Source organism: Hemitrygon akajei, chromosome 27 (genome assembly GCF_048418815.1).
Source record: "Hemitrygon akajei chromosome 27, sHemAka1.3, whole genome shotgun sequence".
NCBI lineage: Eukaryota > Metazoa > Chordata > Chondrichthyes > Myliobatiformes > Dasyatidae > Hemitrygon > Hemitrygon akajei.
This window is the reverse complement of record NC_133150.1, coordinates 54926036-54948163: the sequence shown is the minus strand read 5'-3', so window position 1 is coordinate 54948163 and position 22128 is coordinate 54926036. Positions and strand designations below refer to the sequence as shown.

The 22128-nt window shown below is 42.3% G+C and overlaps 1 protein-coding gene across 2 annotated transcripts in view; it reads right to left on the bottom strand.

The window, feature by feature from the left end:
- The window catches only part of LOC140717439 (kin of IRRE-like protein 1), a 172801-nt gene that overhangs the window by 45311 nt on the left and 105362 nt on the right, over positions 1-22128 (bottom strand). For both annotated transcript variants that reach the window (XM_073031037.1, XM_073031036.1), the window contains exons 11-12: positions 1770-1968; positions 925-1032 (exon numbers count right to left, since the gene is read on the bottom strand). In XM_073031037.1, coding sequence (XP_072887138.1) covers positions 925-1032; positions 1770-1968 — 307 coding nt within the window. The remainder of the gene's footprint in view (positions 1-924; positions 1033-1769; positions 1969-22128) is intronic.

The following is a 22128-nucleotide window of genomic DNA, read 5'->3' as shown; positions in this document are numbered from 1 at the left end:
TGGTGGAAGCGGATACGATAGGGTCTTTTAAGAGACTCCTCAGAAAAATAGACTGCTATGGGTAACCCTAAGTAATTTCTCAGATAAGGACATGTTCGGCACAGCTTTGTGGGCCACAGGACCACAGGGCCTGTATTGTGTTGTAGGTTTTCTATGTTTCTAACTGGCTGCCTCTGTGGTTGGTCGCTTCGGTCCTGCCTGCTGTCTTTGTCATCAGGATCCAGAGGGAGTTGGATTTCTGCTCCAGTCCTGAGTCCCCTGATCAATGAGGGCGGTCAGTGGCTTATGTGTGTCTGTACCCAGTTGGTGGCTCTCAACCTCAGGATCCTGCAAAGATCCCTACATACTGAGTTTCCTCCAAGATGGCATGCTGGCAAAAGATTTTTTTCCGCCATGGTCATTGGTTTCAGGAAGACATGAGGATCCTAGTGGTGAGCATCAGTCATGCTGCTCCACGGTAGAGGCCCATCTCATATGTCAGGGTAGACATGATCCACTCCGGTCACAATGTGCTTCTGCCATTTGAGAGTGGCACTGTATGTGAGAGCAGCTGGTCTCAGTCTTGAGGTAGTGGATGTTGAGGTGCCTGTCCCAACTGTCCTAATTCCAGGGTTTTGTTCATGCCCATGTGCCTTGGAGAAGGAGCCTGCAGCATCTATGTTACAACTGGGGATGTCTAGGCCTGTGGGAGCCATAAAGGCCTGAGTGTGCCCTGCATAGGGTGATTTGGTTGTAGTTTAAAGCTGTTGACTGTGAATAGTGTGAATTATGGAATACTATAACATTAATGGTATGACTATAATCACTGAATAAATTGCCGTTGGAAAAGGGAAAAAAGGGATGGGAAAGAGAATGAAGCTCCCCCTACAATCCCTTCACACATAGAGTGCAGGATGGAGAGAGGAGGAGACCAGTAACACTCACTCCGCTTTCGTCTCCTGTAGAAGATGATGGCGAGGCTGCTTAGGAGGAGGGTGAGCAGAATCCCAAGCCCGGCTGTGATGCCAATGATGATTCCGATGGGAAGTACATCTGAAAAGCAGAGAGAGGAGGTGGAAAGTCAGCGACCACATACTGGACACCGAAGTCCCCGCAATCCTCAGGTGTCCCAATCAGAGTGGGGGCCTATCATTCAGGGACCAGAGAGCAGGCTGTTTCTGGCCCAGGAAGGCAGTGGGTCAGGCCTTCCACCTGCTGGGCATATGGCAGGGTGTGGAGTGGGGATAAGGCATGGGGTCAGGAGGTGGGGTGGGTACAGGGATGTGGCAGGATGGGGAGTGAATGGCAATGGACTAATGCTAGATGGGAATAAACCACCATCAACACAAACCCACTGGGTCACTCAATCTGTATAAAACCCACTAAGCCCCCCTCCTCTTCTTCCCGCTCCCTTCCTCAAACCCAAGTCCCATAGACAATGAGAACAGCTAGTGGGAATGGATGCAGCACAATATGTGTGCGGACTTGATCAGTGGATGGCATAGGGAGGTCAAAGGAAAGCATCCAGAGGTGGGACAGGAGCACGGAGAGTGCTCAGAGGATCAGTCCCACATCTCACATGCAGTGGATGGGGGTGGGTGATCATGAGGGACAAGGCAAGAGGGAGAGGAGAAAGAGTGGAGGGGAGGGATGACAAGGAGATAGAAAGAGAGAAGGTAGAGGTGAGGTGGGACAGTGTACAGTGGTGTTGGGAGGAGAAAGAGAGGGGAGAAGAAGGGATAGGAGGAGGCAGAGGATGTAAGGTTTGGCACAGAGGCTGTACCCCTCACCTTGCTTGTGCAGTTGGATGAGGGCTGTACTTGGTCCGAAGCTATTCCAGGCTGTGCAGTTGTAGTCTGTCTCAAAGTCGGACTGGGCAACATTACTGATGAGTAATGTGGACCGTACTGCTGAACCTGTGCCCACCGTCTCCACTGAATACCGCTCATATGCTCCTGATTCCAGTACCATTTCCTTCCATGTCCATGCCTGTGGACCAACACACATCAACACACATTTCCCAAGACAGTTTGACACCATGAGTTAACCCATCCAGACCATGCAGCCAATCCTCTATTGGGTGGTTAATTCCATCTCACTAGCTTTCTCTTTAAATGCTTCTATTGTATCTGCCTGCACCACCAGCCCTAGCAGTGCATTCCAGGCACTAACCAGCACCAAACCTTTTATCTGTCAAATGCATGCACTCTTGTATTAGACATTTCAATCCCAGGAAAATTTTACCAGCTGTCTTCTTATGCCCCTCATAACCTTATAAACAGCTTCTATTGCTCCAGAGAAAACAATCCAAATTTACCCATTCAATCCTAATAGTACATGCCCTCTAATCTAGCCACACACTGGTAAAGCTCTTCTGCACCCCCTGCAAAGCCTTCATAATCTTCCTTTAACAGGGTGACCAGAATTGAATGCAATATTCCAGATGCAACTTATCTAGAGCTTTATAAAGCTGTTACATAAGTTTCTGTGCCTTGAAGTCAATTCATTAACAATTAAAGGCAAGCATACCATATGCCTGCTTACCACTCTTAAATGTGTGCAGATAATTTAGGAAGCTGTGGACTGGACTCCAAGATCCCTCTGTACATAAACACATTTAGGGTCCTGCCATTAACATATCATGTCACTTTATGTTTGATATCCCAAAGTGCAACACTTCACATATGCCTGGGTTAAACTCCATCTGCCATTTTTCCATCCATAACAGATGATAAGACCTTAAGATATAGGAGCAGAATTGGGCCATTTGTCCCCTTATGTCTGTCCAACCATTTCATCATGGCTGATCCCATTTTCCTCTCAGCCCTAATCTCCTGCCTTGTACCCGTATTCCTTCAAGAATCTATCAACATCTGCCTTAAATATACATAAAGATCGCCTCTGTAGCTCCTGTGGCAAAGAATTCCACAGATTCACAATGATCTGGCTAAAGAAATTCCTCCTTATTTCCACTCTAAAAGAACACCCACCTATTCTGAAACAATGTCCTCTAGTCTTAGATGCTTGCACCATAGGAAACATTCCCTCCACATCCACTCTATCAAGGCCTTTTACCATTCAACAGATTTCAATGAGGTCACCCCTCATTATTCTCATTTCCTGTGAATGCAGGCCCAAAGCATCAGACACTCTGCCAATGCCATTAGGCTTTACAATTCTACCGCCAGGACTTAAGAACTTTATAAAAGCTATTATTAATGCTTTTTGAGATAGTGATTTAGATGCATATCATATTTTTTACTGAGTTAAGTATTGTATGTAATTAGTTTTGCTACAACAAGTGTATGGGACATTGGAAAAAAGTTGAATTTCCCCATGGGGATGAATAAAGTATCTATCTATCTATCTATCTATCTCTTCAAATGCCAAACCATTCAATCCTGGTATCATTTTCATGAACCTCCTTTGAACCCTCTCCAGTTTCAGCCCATCCTTTCTAAGATAACAGACCCAAACCTACTCACAATACTCCAAGTGAGGCCTCACCAGTGCTTTATAAAGTTTCAACATTGCATCCTTGCTTTTATATTCTAGTCCCCTCAAAATGAATGTTAATATTGCATTTGCCTTCCTCACCACCGACTCAACCTGCAAACTAGGAAATCCTGAAAAAGGACTCCAAAGTCCCTTTGCACTTCAGTTTTTTGCATTTTTTTCTCCATTTAGAAAATAATCAACCCTTTCATTTCTTCTACCAAAGTACATGATCATACACTTCCTGATATTGTATTCCATCTACAATTTCTTTGTCTATTCTCCTAATATGTCTAGGTCCTTCTGTAGCCTCTTTATTTCTTCAAAACTACCTTTCCCTCCACCTATCTTCATAAACTTTGCAAAAAAGCCATCAATTCCATCATGCAAATCATTGACATATAACATTAAAAAAAATCACAGACCCCATGAAACACCTCTAGTCATTGCCAGCTAACCGCAAAAGGCTCCCTTTATTCCCACTCTTTGCCTCCTGCCAATCAGCCACTACTTTATCCATGCTAGAATCTTTCCTGTAATACCATCAGCTCGTAGCTTGTATCAATATTTGCATCTATATCCCACTATATCCTTTGGCAGTTTTAATGCTGTTCACAACTCCGCAAATTTCTGAATCATCTGTGAACTTACTGACCCACCCTTCTACATTTTCATCCAGGTCATTTAGATGCGTATATCACAGACAGTAGAGGCCCCAGAACAGGTGTGCTGGAGCAGTCTGTACAAGAACTGCCTCAACCTATCACGGAAAGGCCCAGTGGGCATCCCCACAAGATGGCTCATGTTATATGAGACCCTCTCCGGCTGACCAGGTGATGGCACAGCTGGGACCCCCCCCCCCCCCCACCATGACCTCCAGTCTCCTCGACACCCACAAGTCCCTTCACTGCCACAGCATCATCCCCCACAGGTGCAGGAGTACCCATGACTGGGCAAGATTAAACCCCATATCCGCAGAACTTATCAATAAAGCCAGGGCAGTTCCCGCAAGGCGGTGCGGCTGATGCTAGGCGCAGAAAGCCTCAAGTCCTCCTGCAGGTAATGTCCCCGGAGAAGAAAGTCTATGAGCAGCGCATGCCATCTCAAAGAGTAGTTGGTATACAGGTATCTCTGCATGGTCCCGAGGCGAGAGCTGCCAGCTAGGCATGTATGCACACCAATAATTGATTGCCCTCTGCAATCAGAACACTCTGGACCACAGCAGAGACCCAATGCCTCTTACTGTTCCCAAATCAATTCTGAATCCAAATGGCCAGGTCACCAAAGATTCTATCCATTTTAATCATTTGCATGAACTTCCCATGAGGAATATGTCAAACATGTTACTAAAATCCATGTAGACAACATCCACAGTGCTATCTTCATCAATCACTTTCCTCACCTCCTTGAAAGTAAGACATGATCTGCCCCACACAAAGCCTTGCTAACTGCCCCTAATTGATAATGATTTTACAAATGCTCATAAATCCTATCTTTAAGATTTCCCTCTAATAGCTTTCCTATCATAAATATGACTCATTTATCTGCAGTTTCCAGAATTATCCCTACTTCCCTTCTTAAAAAATGGAACAACATTAGCTACTCACAAATCGTCTGAGACCTCAGGTGGCTAGAAAGGACACAAAAATATGGGTCATAGGCCCAACAATCTCATCTCTTCCCTCTCCCAATAACCTGTAGTACATCACTTTCAGCTTTTCCACCTTAATGTTCTTTAAGAGACACAACAGAATATCCTTCTTTATTTCTAAATGCCCTAACATATTAGTATGGTCCACACTGATTTTCCTGTTGTCCGCCTTTCATCTCTTTGGGAAGTACTACCACAAAGTACTCATTTACTGATTCTTACTGTGGACAAAACAGTCAATTCCCTGGGGAGTCCACCATTCCCAGAAATCCCCACTGTACCCATCATGCATTTTTGTCTTTGACACCACCACAGATTAACTGTAGACTTGCCCAAAAACAGCTGTTCCTAATTAACTCGCCCAAGAGGGTGCTGACAAATACTGCTGTAGATTGTCATGTTCCATTTTAATGCTGCCTATCAAGACCCATCTTATCCTTATCTATCACCATCTTAAAATTTAAGAAGTTGTCCCTCAACAGTTGTCCCACTGAAAAGTCAGTCACCCAGCAAGTTTCATTAGTAAACATTAGGTTTAAGATGACCCTTGCTCACATTGGACAAAGATAATTTCTGGGTCCACCTGCCAAATTCTGTCCTGTACAAACTTCTTGCACGAAATAAATCCTAGTCAATATTGGGATGATTGAAGTCACTCAACACAACAAGCCTGAAGTTTTTACACCATATTTGGTACAACATTGTAGACCGAAGGGCCTGTACTGTGCTGTACTATTCTATGTTCTATCTTCTATGTTCTATTCTCTAATCTATCTCTTCCAATGTCTCATTGCCTTTGGAGGATCTGTAATGTAAATCCAGAGTGATGGCATCTTTTTTATTTTTGAGTTCTACAATACAGAATCAGTATATTAACCCTCCATTATTTCTTCTTTGAGTGCAGCTGTGATATTATAGAAACAGAAAACCTACAGCACAATACAAGCTTGTCGGCCCACAAAGCTGTTCAATGACATAGGTAGGAAAAGGGAAGAGGTCCTGAAAGGAGAATATAGGGAGTTAGGAAGGCAGTTGAGAAGAAGGACCACAAAGGTAGTAATCTCAGGATTACTGCCTGTGCCACGCGACAGTGAGAGTAGGAATGGAATGAATTGGAGGATAAATGCGTGGCTGGGGGATTGGAGCAGGGAGCAGTGATTCAAGTTTCTGGATCATTGGGACCTCTTTTGGGGCAGGTGTGACCTGTACAAAAAGGATGGGTTACACTTGAATCCTAGGGGGACCAATATCCTGGCGGGGAGATTTGCTAAGGCTACTGGGGAGCCTTTAAACTAGAATGGTTGGGGGGTGGGAATCAATTTGAAGAAACTAGGGGAGAGGAGGTTAGTTCACAAATAGAGAAAGCTAGTAGACAGTGTGTGAGGGAGGATAGGCAGGTGATAGAGAAGGGGAGCGCTCAGACCAAAGATATAGGGGAGAAGGAAGAAAAAGATAATAAAATTGATCATATCATCAGGGATAAACAGAGAGGAAGAGGTGGAGAGTTTCTAAATGCATTTATTTTAATGCTAGGAGCATTGTAAGAAAGGTGGATGAGCTTAGAGCATGGATTGATACCTGGAAATATGATGTTGTAGCTATTAGTGAAACATGGTTGCAAGAGGGGTGTGATTGGCAACTAAATATTCCTGGATTTTGTTGCTTCGGGTGTGATAGAAGCAGAGGGGCAAGAGGAAGAGGTGTTGCATTGCTTGTCCGAGAAAATATTACAGCGGTGCTCTGGCAGAATAGATTAGAGGGCTCATCGAGGGAGACTATTTGGGTGGAATTGAGGAATGGAAAAAGTGTAGAAACACTTATAGAGGTGTATTATAGACCACCTAATGGTGTACGAGAATTGGAGGAGCAAATTTGTAAGGAGATAGCAGATATTTGTAATAAGCACAAGGTTGTGATTGTGGGAGATTTTGATTTTACACACATAGACTGGGAAGCCCATTCTGTAAAAGGGCTGGATGATTTGGAGTTTGTAAAATGTGTGCAGGATAGTTTTTTTCAGCAATACATAGCGGTACCGACTAGAGAAGGGACAGTGTTGGATCTCCTGTTAGGGAATGAGATAGGTCAAATGATGGACGTATGTGTTGGGGTCCAGTGATCACAATACCATTAGTTTCAATATAATTATGGAGAAGGATAGGACTGGACCCAGGGTTGAGATTTTTGATTAGAGAAAGGCTAACTTTGAGGAGATGTGAAAGGACTTAGAAGGAGTGGATTGGGACAATCTGTTTTATGAGAAGGATGTAATAGAGAAATGGAGATCATCTAAAGGTGAAATTTTGAGGGTACAGAATCTTTATGTTCCTGTTAGGTTGAAAGAAAAGGTTAAAAGTTTGAGAGTGCCATGGTTTTCAAGGGATATTGGAAACTTGGTTAGGAAAAAGAGAGATATCTACAATAAGTATAGGCAGAATGGAGTAAATGAGGTGCTCAAGGAATATAAAGAATGTAAGAAGAATCTTAAGAAAAAAATAAGAAAAGCTAAAAGAAGATATGAGGTTGCTTTGGCAAGTATGGTGAAAATAAATCCAAAGGGCTTCTACAGTTATATTAATAGCTAAAGATAGTGAGAGATAAAAATTGGTCCCTTAGAGAATCAGAGTGGACAGCTATGTGTGGAGCCGAAAGAGATGGGGGAGATTTTGAACAATTTCTTTTCTTCGGTATTCACTAAGGAGAAGGATATTGAATTGTGTAAGGTAAGGGAAACAAGTTATATGTCCTTATCTTGGAAATTACCTAAGGTTACCCTTAGCCCTCTATTTTTCTGAGCTCCGTGTACCTGTCCAGGAGTCTCTTAAAAGGCCCTATCGTATCCACCTCCACCAACGTCACTGGCAGCCCAATACACGCACTCACCACTCTCTGTGTAAAGAACTTACTCCTCTGTACCTTCTTCTAAGCACCTTAAAACTGTGCCCTCTCATACCAGCTATTTCAGCCCTGGGAAAAAGCCTCAGACTATCCACATGATCAATTCTTCTCATCATCTTATACACCTCTATCAGGTCATCTCTTATCCTCCGTGACTCCAAGGAAAAAAGGCAGAGTTCACTCAGCCTATTCTCATAAGGCATGCTCCCCAATCCAAGCAATATCCTTGTAAATCTTCTCTGCACCCTTTCTATGGTTTCTACATCCTTTCTGTAGTGAGTCGACCAGAACTGAGCACAGTACTCCAAGTGGGGTCTGACCAGGAGCCTATATAGCTGCAACATTACCTCTCAGCTGCTAAAATTAATTCCATGATTGACGAATGCCAATGCACCGTTTGCTTTCTTAACCACAGAGTCAACCTGCGCAGCAGCTTTGAGTGTCCTATGGACTCGGACCCCAAGATCCCTCTGATCCTCCGCGCTGCCAAGAGTCTTACCATTAATACTATATTTGTCCTTCATATTTGACCTACCAAAATGAACCACCTCACACTTATCTGGGTTGAACTCCATCTGCCACTTCTCAGCCCAGTTTTGCATTCTATCAATGTCCTGCTGTAACCTCCGACAGCCCTTCACACTATCCACAATCATTGTGTCATCAGCAAATTTACTAACCCATCCCTCCAATTCTTTATCCAGGTCATTTATAAAAATCACAAAGAGCAGGGGTCCCAGAACAGATCCCTGAGGCACACCACTGGTGACCATGCAGAATATAACCCATCTACAACCACACTTTGCCTTCTGTGGGCAAACCAGTTCTGGATCCATAAAGCAATGTCCCCTTGGATCCCATGCCTCCTTACTTTCTCAATAAGTATTGCATGGGGTACCTTGTCAAATGCCTTGCTGAAATCCATATACACTACATCTACTGCTCTACCTTCATCAATGCGTTAGTTACATCTTCAAAAAATTCAGTCAGGTTCCTACGGTATGACCTGCCTTTCACAAAGCCATGCTGACTATTCCTAATCATATTACACCTCTCTAAATGATCATAAATCCTGCCTCTCAGGATCTTCTCTTTCAACTTACCAACAACTCAAGTACGACTCCTGGCCTATCTCTACTCCCTTTCTTCAATAATGGAACATCATCTACAACCCTCCAATTTTCCGGAACCTCTCCTGTCCCTATTGATGATGCAAAGATCATCACCAGAGGCTCAGTAATCTCCTCCCTTGCCTCCCACAGTAGCCTGGGGTACATCTCATCTGGTCCGGCTGACTAATCCAACTTGATGCTTTCCAAAAGTTTCAGCACATCCTCTGTCTTAATATCTACATGTTCAAACATTTCAGTCCACTGTAAGTCATCCTTACAATCATTAAGATCCTTTTCTGTAGTGAATACTGAAGCAAAGTACTCATTAAGTACGTCTGCTATCTCCTCCGGTTCGAAACACACTTTTCCACTGTCACACTTGATTGCTCTTATTCTCTCACATCTTATCCTCTTGCTCTTCACACACTTGCAGAATGCCTTAGGGTTTTCCTAAATCCTGTCCGCCAAGACCTTCTCATGGCCCCTTCTGGCTTTCCTAATTTCTTTCTTAAGCTCCTTCATGCTAGCCTTATAATCTTCGAGATCTCTATCATTACCTAGCTCTTTGAACCTTTCATAAGCTCTTCTTTTCTTCTTGACTAGATTTACAAGAGCCTTTGTACACCATGGTTCCTGTACCTTACCATCCTTTCCCTGTCTCATTGGAAAGTACCTATGCAGAACTCCATGCAAATATCCCTGAACATTTGCCACATTTCTTCCATGCATTTCCCTGAGAACATCTGTTCCCAATTTATGCTTCCAAGTTCCTGCCTGATAGCCTCATATTTCCCCTTACTCCAATTAGTTATTTTCCTAACTTGTCTGTCCCTATACCTCTTCAATGCTATGGTAAAGTGATTGTGATCACTATCTCCAAAATGCTCTCCTACTGAGAGATCTGACACTTGACCAGGTTCATTTCCCAATACCAGATCAAGTATAGACTCTCCTCTTGTAGGCTTATCTACATATCGCGTCAAGAAACCTTCCTGAACACACCTAACAAACTCCACCCCATCTAAACCCCCTCGCTCTCGGGATATGCCAATCAATATTTGGGAAATTAAGATCTCTTAGCAAGGCAACCCTGTTATTATTACACCTTTCCAGAGTCTGTCTCCCTATCTGCTCTTCAATATCCCTGTTACAATTGGGTGGTCTATAAAAAACACCCAGTAGAGTTATTGACCTCTTCCTGTTCCTAACTTCCACCCACAGTGACTCCGTATACAATCCCTATCTTCCCCCTTTTTCTGCACTATCTCTGATCAACAGTGCCATGCCTCCACCTCTTTTGCCTTCCTCTTCTGTCCTTTCTGAAACATCTAAAGCCTGGCACTTGAAATAAGTATTCCTGTCCCTGAGCCATCCAAGTCTCTGCAATGGCCACAACATCATAGCTCCAAGTACTGATCCACGCTCTAAGCTCATCTGCTTTGTTCATAATACTCCTTGCATTATAATAGACACATCTCAAACCACTGGTCTGTACACGTCCCTTCTCTATCACCTGTGGAACCTCCCTCTCACACTGTCTCCAGGCTTTCTCTATTTGTGAGTCAACTGCCTCTTCCTCTGTCTCTTCAGTTTGGTTCCCACCTCCCCTCCCCCCCCCCCCCCCCCCCCCCAGCAATCGAAGTCTAAGCTCTCCCCAATAGCCTTAGCAAACCTCCCCACCAGGATATTGGTCCCCCGGGATTGTCTCTGTTTACTAGCTTTACCCAATTCTTTTGCCTCCCTATCTTTCTTTTCTAAAATATTGAAATTCTGGAATATTAAGCATCCAATCATAAGACCATAAAACTTTAAGATATACAAGCAGAATTAGGCTATTTGGCCATTAAGTCTGTCATTTAATCATGGCTGATCCATTTTTCCTCCCAGCCCCAATCTCTTGCCTTCTCCCCGTATCCTGTCATGTCCTGACTAATCAAGAATCTATCTATCTCTGCCTTAAATATACCAATGATTTGGCCTACATAACTGCCTGTGGCAATAAATTCCACAGATCCACCACTCTCTGTATAAAAGAATTTCTCCTTATCTCTGTACTAAAAGGATGCCCCTCTATTCTAAGGCTGAGTCCCCAACCACAGGAAACATCTTCTCGGTATCCACTCTATCGAGGCCTTTCAACATTCGATGGGTATCCATGAGGTTACCCTTCATTCTTCTGAATTCCAATGAGTAGAGGAACAGAGGCATCTAACATTCCTCATTTGATAAGGTTTCAATCCTGGAATCATTTTCGCAAACCTCCTTTGAACCTTTTCCAATGTAAGAACATCCTTTCTAAGAAGCTCAAAACTGCTCAAAATGCTCCAAGTGAGATTTCACCAGTTATTTATAAAGCCTCAACATTAAATCCTTGCTTTAAAACTCCACTCATTTTGAAATGAATGCCAACATCTCATTAGCTTTCTTCACCACCAACTCAATCTGCAAATTAACATTAAGGGAATATTGCATGAAGACTCCCAGGACCCTTTGTATCTCAGATTTTTTGAATTTTCTCTCCATAGAAACATAGAAAACCTACAGCACAATATAGGCCCTTCGTCCCACAAAGCTGTGCCAAACATGTCCTTACTTTAGAAATTACCGACGGTTACCCATAGCACTCTTTTTCTAGAGCTCCATGTACCTGTTCGGGAATCTCTTAAAAGACTCTATTGTGTCCACCTCCACCACTGTCATCGGCAGCCCATTCCATGCATTCACCATTCTCTGCGTAAAAACTTACACCTGGCATCTCCTCTGCACCTACTTCCAAGCACCTTAAAACTGTGCCCTCTCATGCTAGCCATTGCAGCCCTGGGAAAAAGCCTCTGACTAGCCACACGATCAATACCTCTCAACATCTTATACACCTCTATCAGGACACCCCTCATCCTCCATCGCTCCAAGGAAAAAGGCTGAATTCACTCAAACTGTTCTCATAAGGCATGCTCCCTAATCCAGGCAACATCCTTGTATGTCTCCTCTGCACCCTTTCTATGGATTCCACATCCTTCCTATAGTGAGGCGACTAGAACTGAAAACAGTACTCCAAGTGGGGTCTGATCAGGGTCCTATATAGCTGCAACATTACCTCTTGGCTCCTAAATTCAATCCCACGATTGATGAATGCCAATGCACCGTATGCCTTCTTAACCACAGAGTCACCCTGCACAGCAGCTTTGAGTGTCCTATGGACTCAGACACCAAAATCCCTCATATCCTCCACACTGCCAAAAGTTTTACCATTAATGCTATATCTGCCATCATATTTGACCTACCAAAATGAACCACCTCACACTTATCTGGGTTGAACTCCATCTGCCACTTCTCAGCCCATTTTTGCATCCTATCAGTGGCCCTCCATGCTATCCACAACACCACCAACTTTTGTGTCATCAGCAAATTTACTAACTCATCCTTGCACTCCTTCACCCAGGTCACTTATAAAAATCACGAAGAGTAGGGGTCCCAGAACAGATCCCTGAGGCACACCACTGGTCACCAACCTCCATGCAGAATATGACCTGTCTACAACCACTCTTTACTTTCTGTGGGCAAGCCAGTTCTGGATCCACAAAGCAATGTCCCCTTGGATCCCATGCCTCCTTACTTTCTCAATAAGTCTTGCATGGAGTACCTTGTCAAATGCCTTGCTGAAATCCATATACACTACATCTACTGTCCTACATTCATCAATGTGTACAGTCAGACACGTCCTCAAAAAATTCAATCAGGCACGACCTGCCTTTCACAAAGCCATGCTGACTATTCCTAATCATATTATGCCTCTCCAAATGTTCAAAAATCCATTTAGAAAATAGTCTACACTTTTTTCTTCCACAAAAGTGCATGACTATACACTTCCCGATTCTACATTTCTTCTATCAATTCTTTGCCCATTCTCCTAATCTGTCTAAGTCCTTCTGCAATCTCTCTATTGCCTCAAAACTACCAGCCCCTCTACCTATCTTTGTACAAATCACAAGCTTTGCAACAAAGCCATCAATTCCATCGTCCAAATTATTGACATATAGCATAAAAAGCAGCTGTCTCAACACAGTCCCCTGTGGAACACCTCTAGTCATAGGCAGCCAACCAGAAAAGGCTCCCTTTATTCCCACTCTTTGCATCTAGCCAATCAGCAAATGCTAGTATCTTTCCAGTAATACATGGGCTCTTAACTTGTTAAGCAGCTTCCTGCGTGGGCACCTTCTCAAATGCCTTCTGAAAATCCAAATTCACAACATCTACTGAGTCTCCCTTTTCAATCGTGTTTGTTATTTTTTGAAAGAACTCCAACAGCTTTGTCAGGCAAGGAAACCATGCTGATGATGGCCTATTTTATAATGTGCCTGCAAGTATCCTGAAACCACATCCTTAACAATTGACTCCAACATCTTCCCAGTTACTAAGGATTGTCAAACTGGCCTAAAATTTCTTTTCTTTGCATCTCTCCTTTCTTGAAGAATATAGTGACGTTTGCAAATTTCTATTCCTCGGGAACCATGCTAGAATCAATTGATTATTACTAATACCTCCACAATCTCGTCAGCCACCTCTTACAGAACTATGGAGTGTATACCATCTAGTCCAGGTGACTTATTTACCTGCAGACCTTTCAATTTCCCTAGTAATGATAACTTCAGACTTCTGCTCCCTAATACTCTTAAACTTCTGGTTTACTGCTAGTGTCTTCCACAGTGAAATACCTATTCAGTTTTTTCTGCCATTTCCTTGCCCCCATTACTACCTCTCCAGCATCATTTTCCAGTCATACAATATCTACTCTTGCCTCTCTTTTAGACTTTACATATCTGCAAAAACTTTTGGTATCCTCTTTAATATTATTTGCTCCCTTGCCTTCATGTTCCATCTTTTCCTTCTTTATGACTGTTTTAGTTGCCTTCTGTTGGTTTTTAAAAGCTTCCCAATCCTCTAACTTCACACCAATTTTTAATAAAACCATAAGACCATAAAGTATAGTAGCAAAATTAGGTCATTTGGTGCTTTGAGCCTGCTCTGCCATTTCAACATGCCTGATCCAATGCTCCTCAGCCTCAATCTCCTATATCTTCTCCCTATATCCCTTATGCCCTGACCAATCAAGAATATATCAACATCTGCCTTAAATATACATAAATACTTGGCCTCCACAGCTGCCACAGATTTACGTACACAACGCTGAAAGAACTCAGCAGGTCAGGCAGCATCCGTGAGAAAAGAGTAGCCAACGTTTCGGGCCGAGACCCTTCTTCAGGAACCACAGACTTTGATCCACAGCATCTGCAGTTGTATTTTTGTGCTACAGATTCACCATGCTCTGGTGAAAGAAATTCCTCCTTATCACTGTTCTCATAGAACACCCCTCTATTCTGATGCAGTGGCCTTGGTCTAAGACTCTCCTACCATAGGAAACATTCTCTCCACATCCACTCTATCAAGGCCTTTCACCATTTGATTGATTTGAAATCACCCCACATTCTTCTGAATTCCAGTGAATACAGGCCCAGAACGTCAGACCCTCTTTGTATCTCAAGCCATTCAATCCTGAAATCATTTTCACGAACCTCTTTTGAACCCTTTCAAGTTTCAGCACATCTTTTCTAAGATAAGGGGACCAAACTTGCTCCAATATTCCAAGCCTCACCAGTGCTTTATGAAGTTTCAACATTACATCTTTGCTTTTATATTCTAGATCTCTTGAAATAAATGCTAACATTGCATTTGCCTTCCTCACCACAGACTCAACCTGCAAATTAACTGTTCGGGAATCTTGCACAAGGACTTCCACATCCTTTTACACCTCTGTGTATTTTTCTCCTTTTAGAAAATAGTCAACCTTTTCATTTCTTTTAACAAAGTGCATGACTATACACATCCTGATGCTATATTCCATCTGCAATTTCTTTGCCCATTCTCCTAATATGTCTAGATCCTTCTGTGGCCTCTCTACTTCATCAAAACTACCTGCCCCTCCACCTATGTTCATAAACTTTGCAACAAAGCCATCAATTCCATCATCCAAATCATTGACACGTGTCATGAAAAGAAGTGGTCCCAACACAGATCCCTGTGGAAAACCACTAATCACTAACAGCCAGCCAGGAAAGACTCCCTTTATTCCCACTTTTGCCTCCTGTCAATCAGTCAAACTGCTTTATCCATGCTAGAATCTTTCCAGCAATGCCATAGGCTTGTAGCTTGTTAAGCAGTCTCATGCATGGTACCTTGTCAAAGGCCTTCTGAAAATCCAAGTACACAACATCAACTGATTCTCCATTGTCTATTCTGCTTGTTACTTCTTCAAAAAAATTCCACCAGATTTGTCAGGCAAGATTTTCCCTTAAGGAAATCATGCTGGCCATAGCCTATTTTAGCATGTGCCTCCAAGTACCCTGAGACCTCATCCTTAATCATTGACTCCAACATCTTCCAAGCCACTGAAGTCAGACTAACTGGCTTATAGTTTCCCTTCTTGAAGAGTGGAGTGACATTTGCAATTTTCCAGTCTTCCAGAACCATGCCAGAATCCAGTGATTCTTGAAAGATCATTACTAATATCTCCACAATCTCTTCAGCCACCTCTTTCAGAACCCTGGAGTGTACACCATCTCATCCAGGTGACTTACCTACCTTCAAATCTTTCAGTTTCCTAAGAACCTTCTGTCTAATTTTGGTAATTTCACACACTTCATGTCTCTCTGACATTTGTAACTTCCACCATACTGCTAATGTCTTCCACAGTAAAGACTGATGCAAAATACTTCTTCAGTTCATCTACTATTTTATTGTCCCCCATTACTACCTCTTCAGCATCGTTTTTCTACGATTTTCACTCTCACCTCTCTTTTACACTTTATGTATCTGAAGAAACTTTTGATATCCTCTTTAATATTATTGTCTAGTTTACTTTTGTATTCCATCTTTGCCTTCTTAATGACTTTTTTAGTTGCCTTTTGTTGGTTTTTAAAAGCTTCTCATTTCTCTAACTTCCCACTAATTTTTGCTGTGTTATATGCCCTCTCTTTGGTTTTTATGTTGGTTTTGATTTCTCTTGTTAGTCATGGTTGTGTCATATTTCCTTTAGAATTCCTTCTTCCTCTTTGGGATGTCTATATCCTGTGCCTTCCTAATTGCTTCCAGTAATTCCACCAATTGCTGCTCTGCCGTCATCCCTTCCAGTGTTAGACCATAAGCCCATAACACATAGGAACAAAATTCAGCCATTCACCCCATCGAGTCTGCTCCGCCATTCATTCAAGGCTGATCCTGGGTTCCCACTCAACCCCATACACCTGCTTTCTCGCAATATCCTTTGATGCCCTGAACAATCAGGAAACTATCAATTCCACTTTAAATATACCCACAGACTTGGCCTCCACTACAGTCTGTGGCAGAGCATTCCACAGATTTACTACTCTCTGGCTGAAAAAAAATTTCGTCATTACCTCTGTTCTAAAGGGTCACCCCTCAATTTTGAGGATGTCCTTTAGTTCTGGTTACCCCTACCATAGGAAATATCCTCTCCCCATCCACCTTATCTAGTCCTTTCAATATTTGGTAGGTTTCAATGAGATTCCCACGCATTCTTCCAAATTCCAGTGAGTACAGGCCCAAACCTGCCAAATGCTTTTCATATTTTCAGAGGTTCAAAGGTCAAGTTTAATGTCAGAGAAATGTATACAATATACATCCTGAAATGCCTTTTCTTTGCAAAACATCCACGAAAACAGAGAAGTGCCCCAAAGAATGAACGATAGATAAACATGAGAACCCCAAAGTTAATCTCTTCATTCCCAGAATCTTCCTCATGAACCCCCTCAGGACTCTCTCCAGTGACAACACATGCTTTCTGAGATATGGGACCCAAAACTGTTGACAATACTCCAAGTGTGGCCTGACTAGTGTCTTATAAAGGTTCAGCATTATCTTTTTGCTTTTATATTCTATTCCCCTTGAAATAAATGCCAACATTATATTTGACTTCTTTACCAAAGACTCAACCCATAAATTAACCTTCTGGCAGTCTTGCATGAGGACTCCTAAGTCCCTTTGCCCCTCTAATGTTTGAATTTTCTCTTCATTTAGATAATAATCTGAACTATTGTTCCCTTTACCAAAATGCATTATCATGTATTTCCCAACACTCTATTCCATCTGCCATTTTTTTGTCCATTTTTCCAATTTGTCTAAGTTGTGCTGCAAACACATTGCTTCCTCAGCACTACCTACCCCTCCACCTATCTGTGTATCATCTGCAAACTTTGCCTCAAAGCCATCAATTCCATTATCTAAATCACTGACAAACAATGTGAAAAGTAGTGCTCCCAATACTGACCCATGAAGAACACCGCTAGTCACTGGCAACCAACCAGAAAAGGCCCCCTTTATTCCCACTCACTGCCTCCTGCCTGTCAGCCATTCCTCTATCTGTGCTTATATCTTTCCTGTATTGCCATAGGATTTTATCGTGTTGTGTGACACCTTTTCAAATGCCTTCTGACAACCTCTGCCTCTCCTTTGTCCACCCTGCTTGTTACTGCCTTGAAGAACTCTAACAGATTTATCATGCAAGTATTCCCTTTGCAGAAACTATGCTGACTTGGACTTATTTTATCATTAGTCTCTAAGTACCCTGAAACCTCAACCTTAATAATATACTCTAACACTTTCCCAACTACTGAGGTTAGGCTAACTGACCTATAATTTCCCTTCTTTTGCCTTCCTCCCTTCTTAAAGAGTGGGGTGACTTTTGCAATCTTCCAGTCCTCCAGCACCACGTGTTCTTTTCCAATCAGTTCTGGCTAACTCCTCTCTAATCTCTCTGTGATTCCCTTTATTCCACTGCAATACTGATACATCTGACTTCCCAAATTTCAGGGTAAATTCAATGTTATGATCACTTCCCCTAAGTGTTCTTTTATCTTAACCTCTCAATTCAATTCTGGTTCATTGCACAACACCCAATCCAGAACAGCTGATCCTCTAGTGGGTTCAACCACGAAATGCTCTATAAAGCCACCTCATAGGCTCTCCTGAAATTATTCCTTCTGTAATCCAGCACCAACCTGATTTTCCCAATCTACCTGCATATTGAAATTCCCCCATGTCTATTGTAACATTACCCTTTTTACAGTGCATTTTCTATCTCCCATTGTAATTTGTAGGCCACATCCTTGCTACTGTTTGGAGGTTGGGGGGTGGTTCTGTATACAACACCCATCAGGGTCTTTTTACCCTTGCAGTTCCTTAGCTCAACCCACAATGATTCAACATCTTCCGACCCTATCTCTCCTCTTTCTAATGACTTGATTTCATTTTTTACCAACAGAGCAATGCCGCTCCCTCTGCCTTCCTGCTTATCATTTTGATGCAATGTGTATCCTTGGACATTAAGTTCCCAGCTATAATCTTTCAGCCATGATTCTGTGATGCCTACAACATACCTGTCAATCTGTAACTGTGCTGCAAGTTCACCTATCTTATTCTGTATACTGTGTGCATTCAGATACACACCTTCAGTCCTGTATTCACCCTTTTCAATTTTGTCGAACCATGCTCAACTTTTTAATTCCTAATTTTGTCCAGTATCTTACCAATATTTGCCTCCACAACCTCTCCACTAACTGTTCTGGCACTCTAGGTTCCATACACATGCAAGTCTAGTTTAAACTTCACTGTGCAACATTAACAAAGCTTTCCTCTAGGATATTTGTCCCCTTCATTTTCAAGTGCAAACCGTCCCTTCTGTACAGGTCCCACCTTCCCTGGAAGAGAGACTAATGATCCAGAAATCTTAAGCCCTCCCTCCTACAACAACTCTTTAGCCACATATTAAACTGTATAATCTTCCTAGTTCTGGCCTCACCAGCATGTGGCACGGGTAGCAATCCTGAGATCACAACCCTTGAGGTCCTACCCCTTAACTTAGCACCTAACTCCTTGAAATTCCTATACAGAACCTAGTCACTCGTCCTACCCATGTCATTGGTACCTACATGGACCATGACTTCTGACTATTCACCCTCCCACTTAAGAATACTGAGGACTCAATCAAAAATATCCTGGAGCCTGGCACCTGGGAGGAAACATACCATCCAGCAATCTTGTTCTCGCCCACAGAACCTCCTGTTCTTTGCCCTAACTAATGAATCTTCTATCACCACAGCATGCATATTCTTCCCGCTTCCTTTCTGAGTCACAGAGATAGACTCAGTGCCAGAGACCAGACTACTGTGACCTTCCTCTGTAAGGTCATCCACCCCCAATCCCGACAGTATCCAGATTATTGAAAGCCCTAAAATGAATCAGTCCTGCTTCTCCATCAACTAAATCTCTGTAGAGTCCCAAGCATCTTAGTTCCATGTACTGATATAACCATATAACAATTACAGCACAGAAACAGGCCATCTCGGCCCATCTAGTCCGTGCCAAACGCTTACTCTCACCTAATCCCACTGACCCGCACTCAGCCCATAACCCTCCATTCCTTTCCTGACCATATAACTATCCAATTTTGCTTTAAATGACAATACCAAAACTGCCTCTACCATTTCTACTGGAAGCTCATTCACACTGCTACCACTCTCTGAGTAAAGAAATTCCCCATCATGTTACCCTTAAACGTTTGCCCCCTAAGTCTCAACTCATGTCCTCTTGTTTGAATCTCCCCTACTCTCAATGGAAAAAGCCTATCAACATCAACTCTATCTATCCCTGTCATAATTTTAAATACCTCTATCAAGTCCCCCCTCAACCTTCTACGCTCCAAAGAATAAAGATCTAACTTGTTCAATCTTTCCCTGTAACTTAGGTGCTGAAACTCAGGTAACATTCTAGTAAATCCTCTCTGTACTCTCTCTATTTTGTTGACATCTTTCCTATAATTCGATGACCAGAACTGTACACAATATTCCAAATTTGGCCTTACCAATGCCTTTTACAATTTTAATATTACATCCCAACTCCTATACTCAGTGCTCTGATTTATAAAGGCCAACATACCAAAAGCTTTCTTCACCACCCTATCCACATGAGATTCCACCTTCAGGGAACTATGCACCATTATTCCTAGATCACTCTGTTCTATTGCATTCTTCAATGCCCTACCATTTACCATGTATGTCCTATTTGGATTATTCCTACCAAAATGTAGCACCTCACACCTATCAGCATTAAACTCCATCTGCCATTGTTCAGCCCACTCTTCTAATTGGCCTAAATCTCTCTGCAAGCTTTGAAAACCTACTTCATTATCCACAACTCCACCTACCTTAGTATCATCTGCATACTTACTAATCCAATTTACCACCCCATTATCTAGATCATTAATGTATATGACAAACAACATTGGACCCAGTACAGATCCCTGAGGCACACCACTAGTCACCGGCCTCCAACCTGACAAACAGTTATCCACCACTACTCTCTGGCATCTCTCATCCAGCCACTGTTGAATCCATTTTACTACTTCAATATTAACACCTTAAAATTGAACCTTCCTAACTAACCTTCCGTGCGGAGCCTTATCAAAGGCTTTTCGGAAGTCCATATAACAACATCCACTGCTTTATCCTCATCAACTTTCCTCATAACCTCTTCAAAAAATTCAATGAGATTTGTCAAACATGACCTTCCACACACAAATCCATGTTGACTGTTCCTAATCAGACCCTGTCTATCCAAATAGTTATATATTCCAGCTCTAAGAATACTTTCTATTAATTTACCCACCACTGACATCAAACTGACAGGCTTATAATTGCTAGGTTTACTCTTAGAACCCTTTTTAAACAATGAAACCACATGAGCAATACACCAATCCTCCGGCACCATCCCCGTTTCTAATGACATTTTAAATATTTCTGTCAGAGCCCCTGCTATTTCTACACTAACCTCCCTCAAGGTCCTAGGGAATATCCTGTCAGGACCTGAAGATTTATCCAATTTTATATTCCTTAAAAATGCCAGTACTTCCTCCTCTTTAATCGTCATAGTTTCCATAACTTCCCTACTTGTTTCCTTTACCTTACACAATTCAATATTCTTCTCCTTAGTGAATGCAGAAGAAAAGAAATTGTTCAAAATCTTCCCCATCTCTTTCGGCTCACACATAGCTGTCCACACTGATTCTCTAAGGGACCAATTTTATCCCTCACTATCCTTTTGCTATTAATATAACTGTAGAAACCCTTTGGATTTATTTTCATCTTACTTGCCAAAGCAACTTCGTATCTTCTTTTAGCTTTTCTAATTTATTTCTTAAGATTCTTCTTTCATTCTTTATATTCCTCAAGCATCTCATTTACTCCATGCTGCCTATATTTATTGTAGATATCTCTCTTTTTCCTAACCAAGTTTCCAATATCCCTTGAAAACCATGGTGCTCTCAAACTTTTAACCTTTCCTTTCAACCTAACAGGAACATAAAGATTCTGTACCCTCAAAATTTCACCTTTAAATGATCTCCATTTCTCTATTACATCCTTCCCATTAAAAAACTGTCCCAATCCACTCCTTCTAAATCCTTTTGCATCGCCTCAAAGTTAGCCTTTCTCCAATCAAAAATCTCAACCCTGGGTCCAGTCCTGTCCTTCTCCATAATTATATTGAAACTAATGGCATTGTGTTCACTGGACCCAAAGTGCTCCCCAACACATACCTCCGTCACCTGACCTATTTCATTCCCTAACAGAAGATCCAACACTGCCCCTTCTCTAGTTGATACCTCTATGTATTGCTGCAAAAAATCATCCTGCACACATTTTACAAACTCCAAACTCCTTTTACAGAATGGGTTTCCCAGTCTATGTGTGGAAAATTAAAATCTCCCACAATCACAACCCTGTGCTTACTATAAATCTCTGCTATCTCCTTGTAAATTTGCTCCTCCAATACTCGCTCCCCATTAGGTGGTCTATAATACACCCCTATAAGTGTTACTACACCTTTCCCATTCCTCAATTCCATCCAAATAGCCTCCCTAGATGA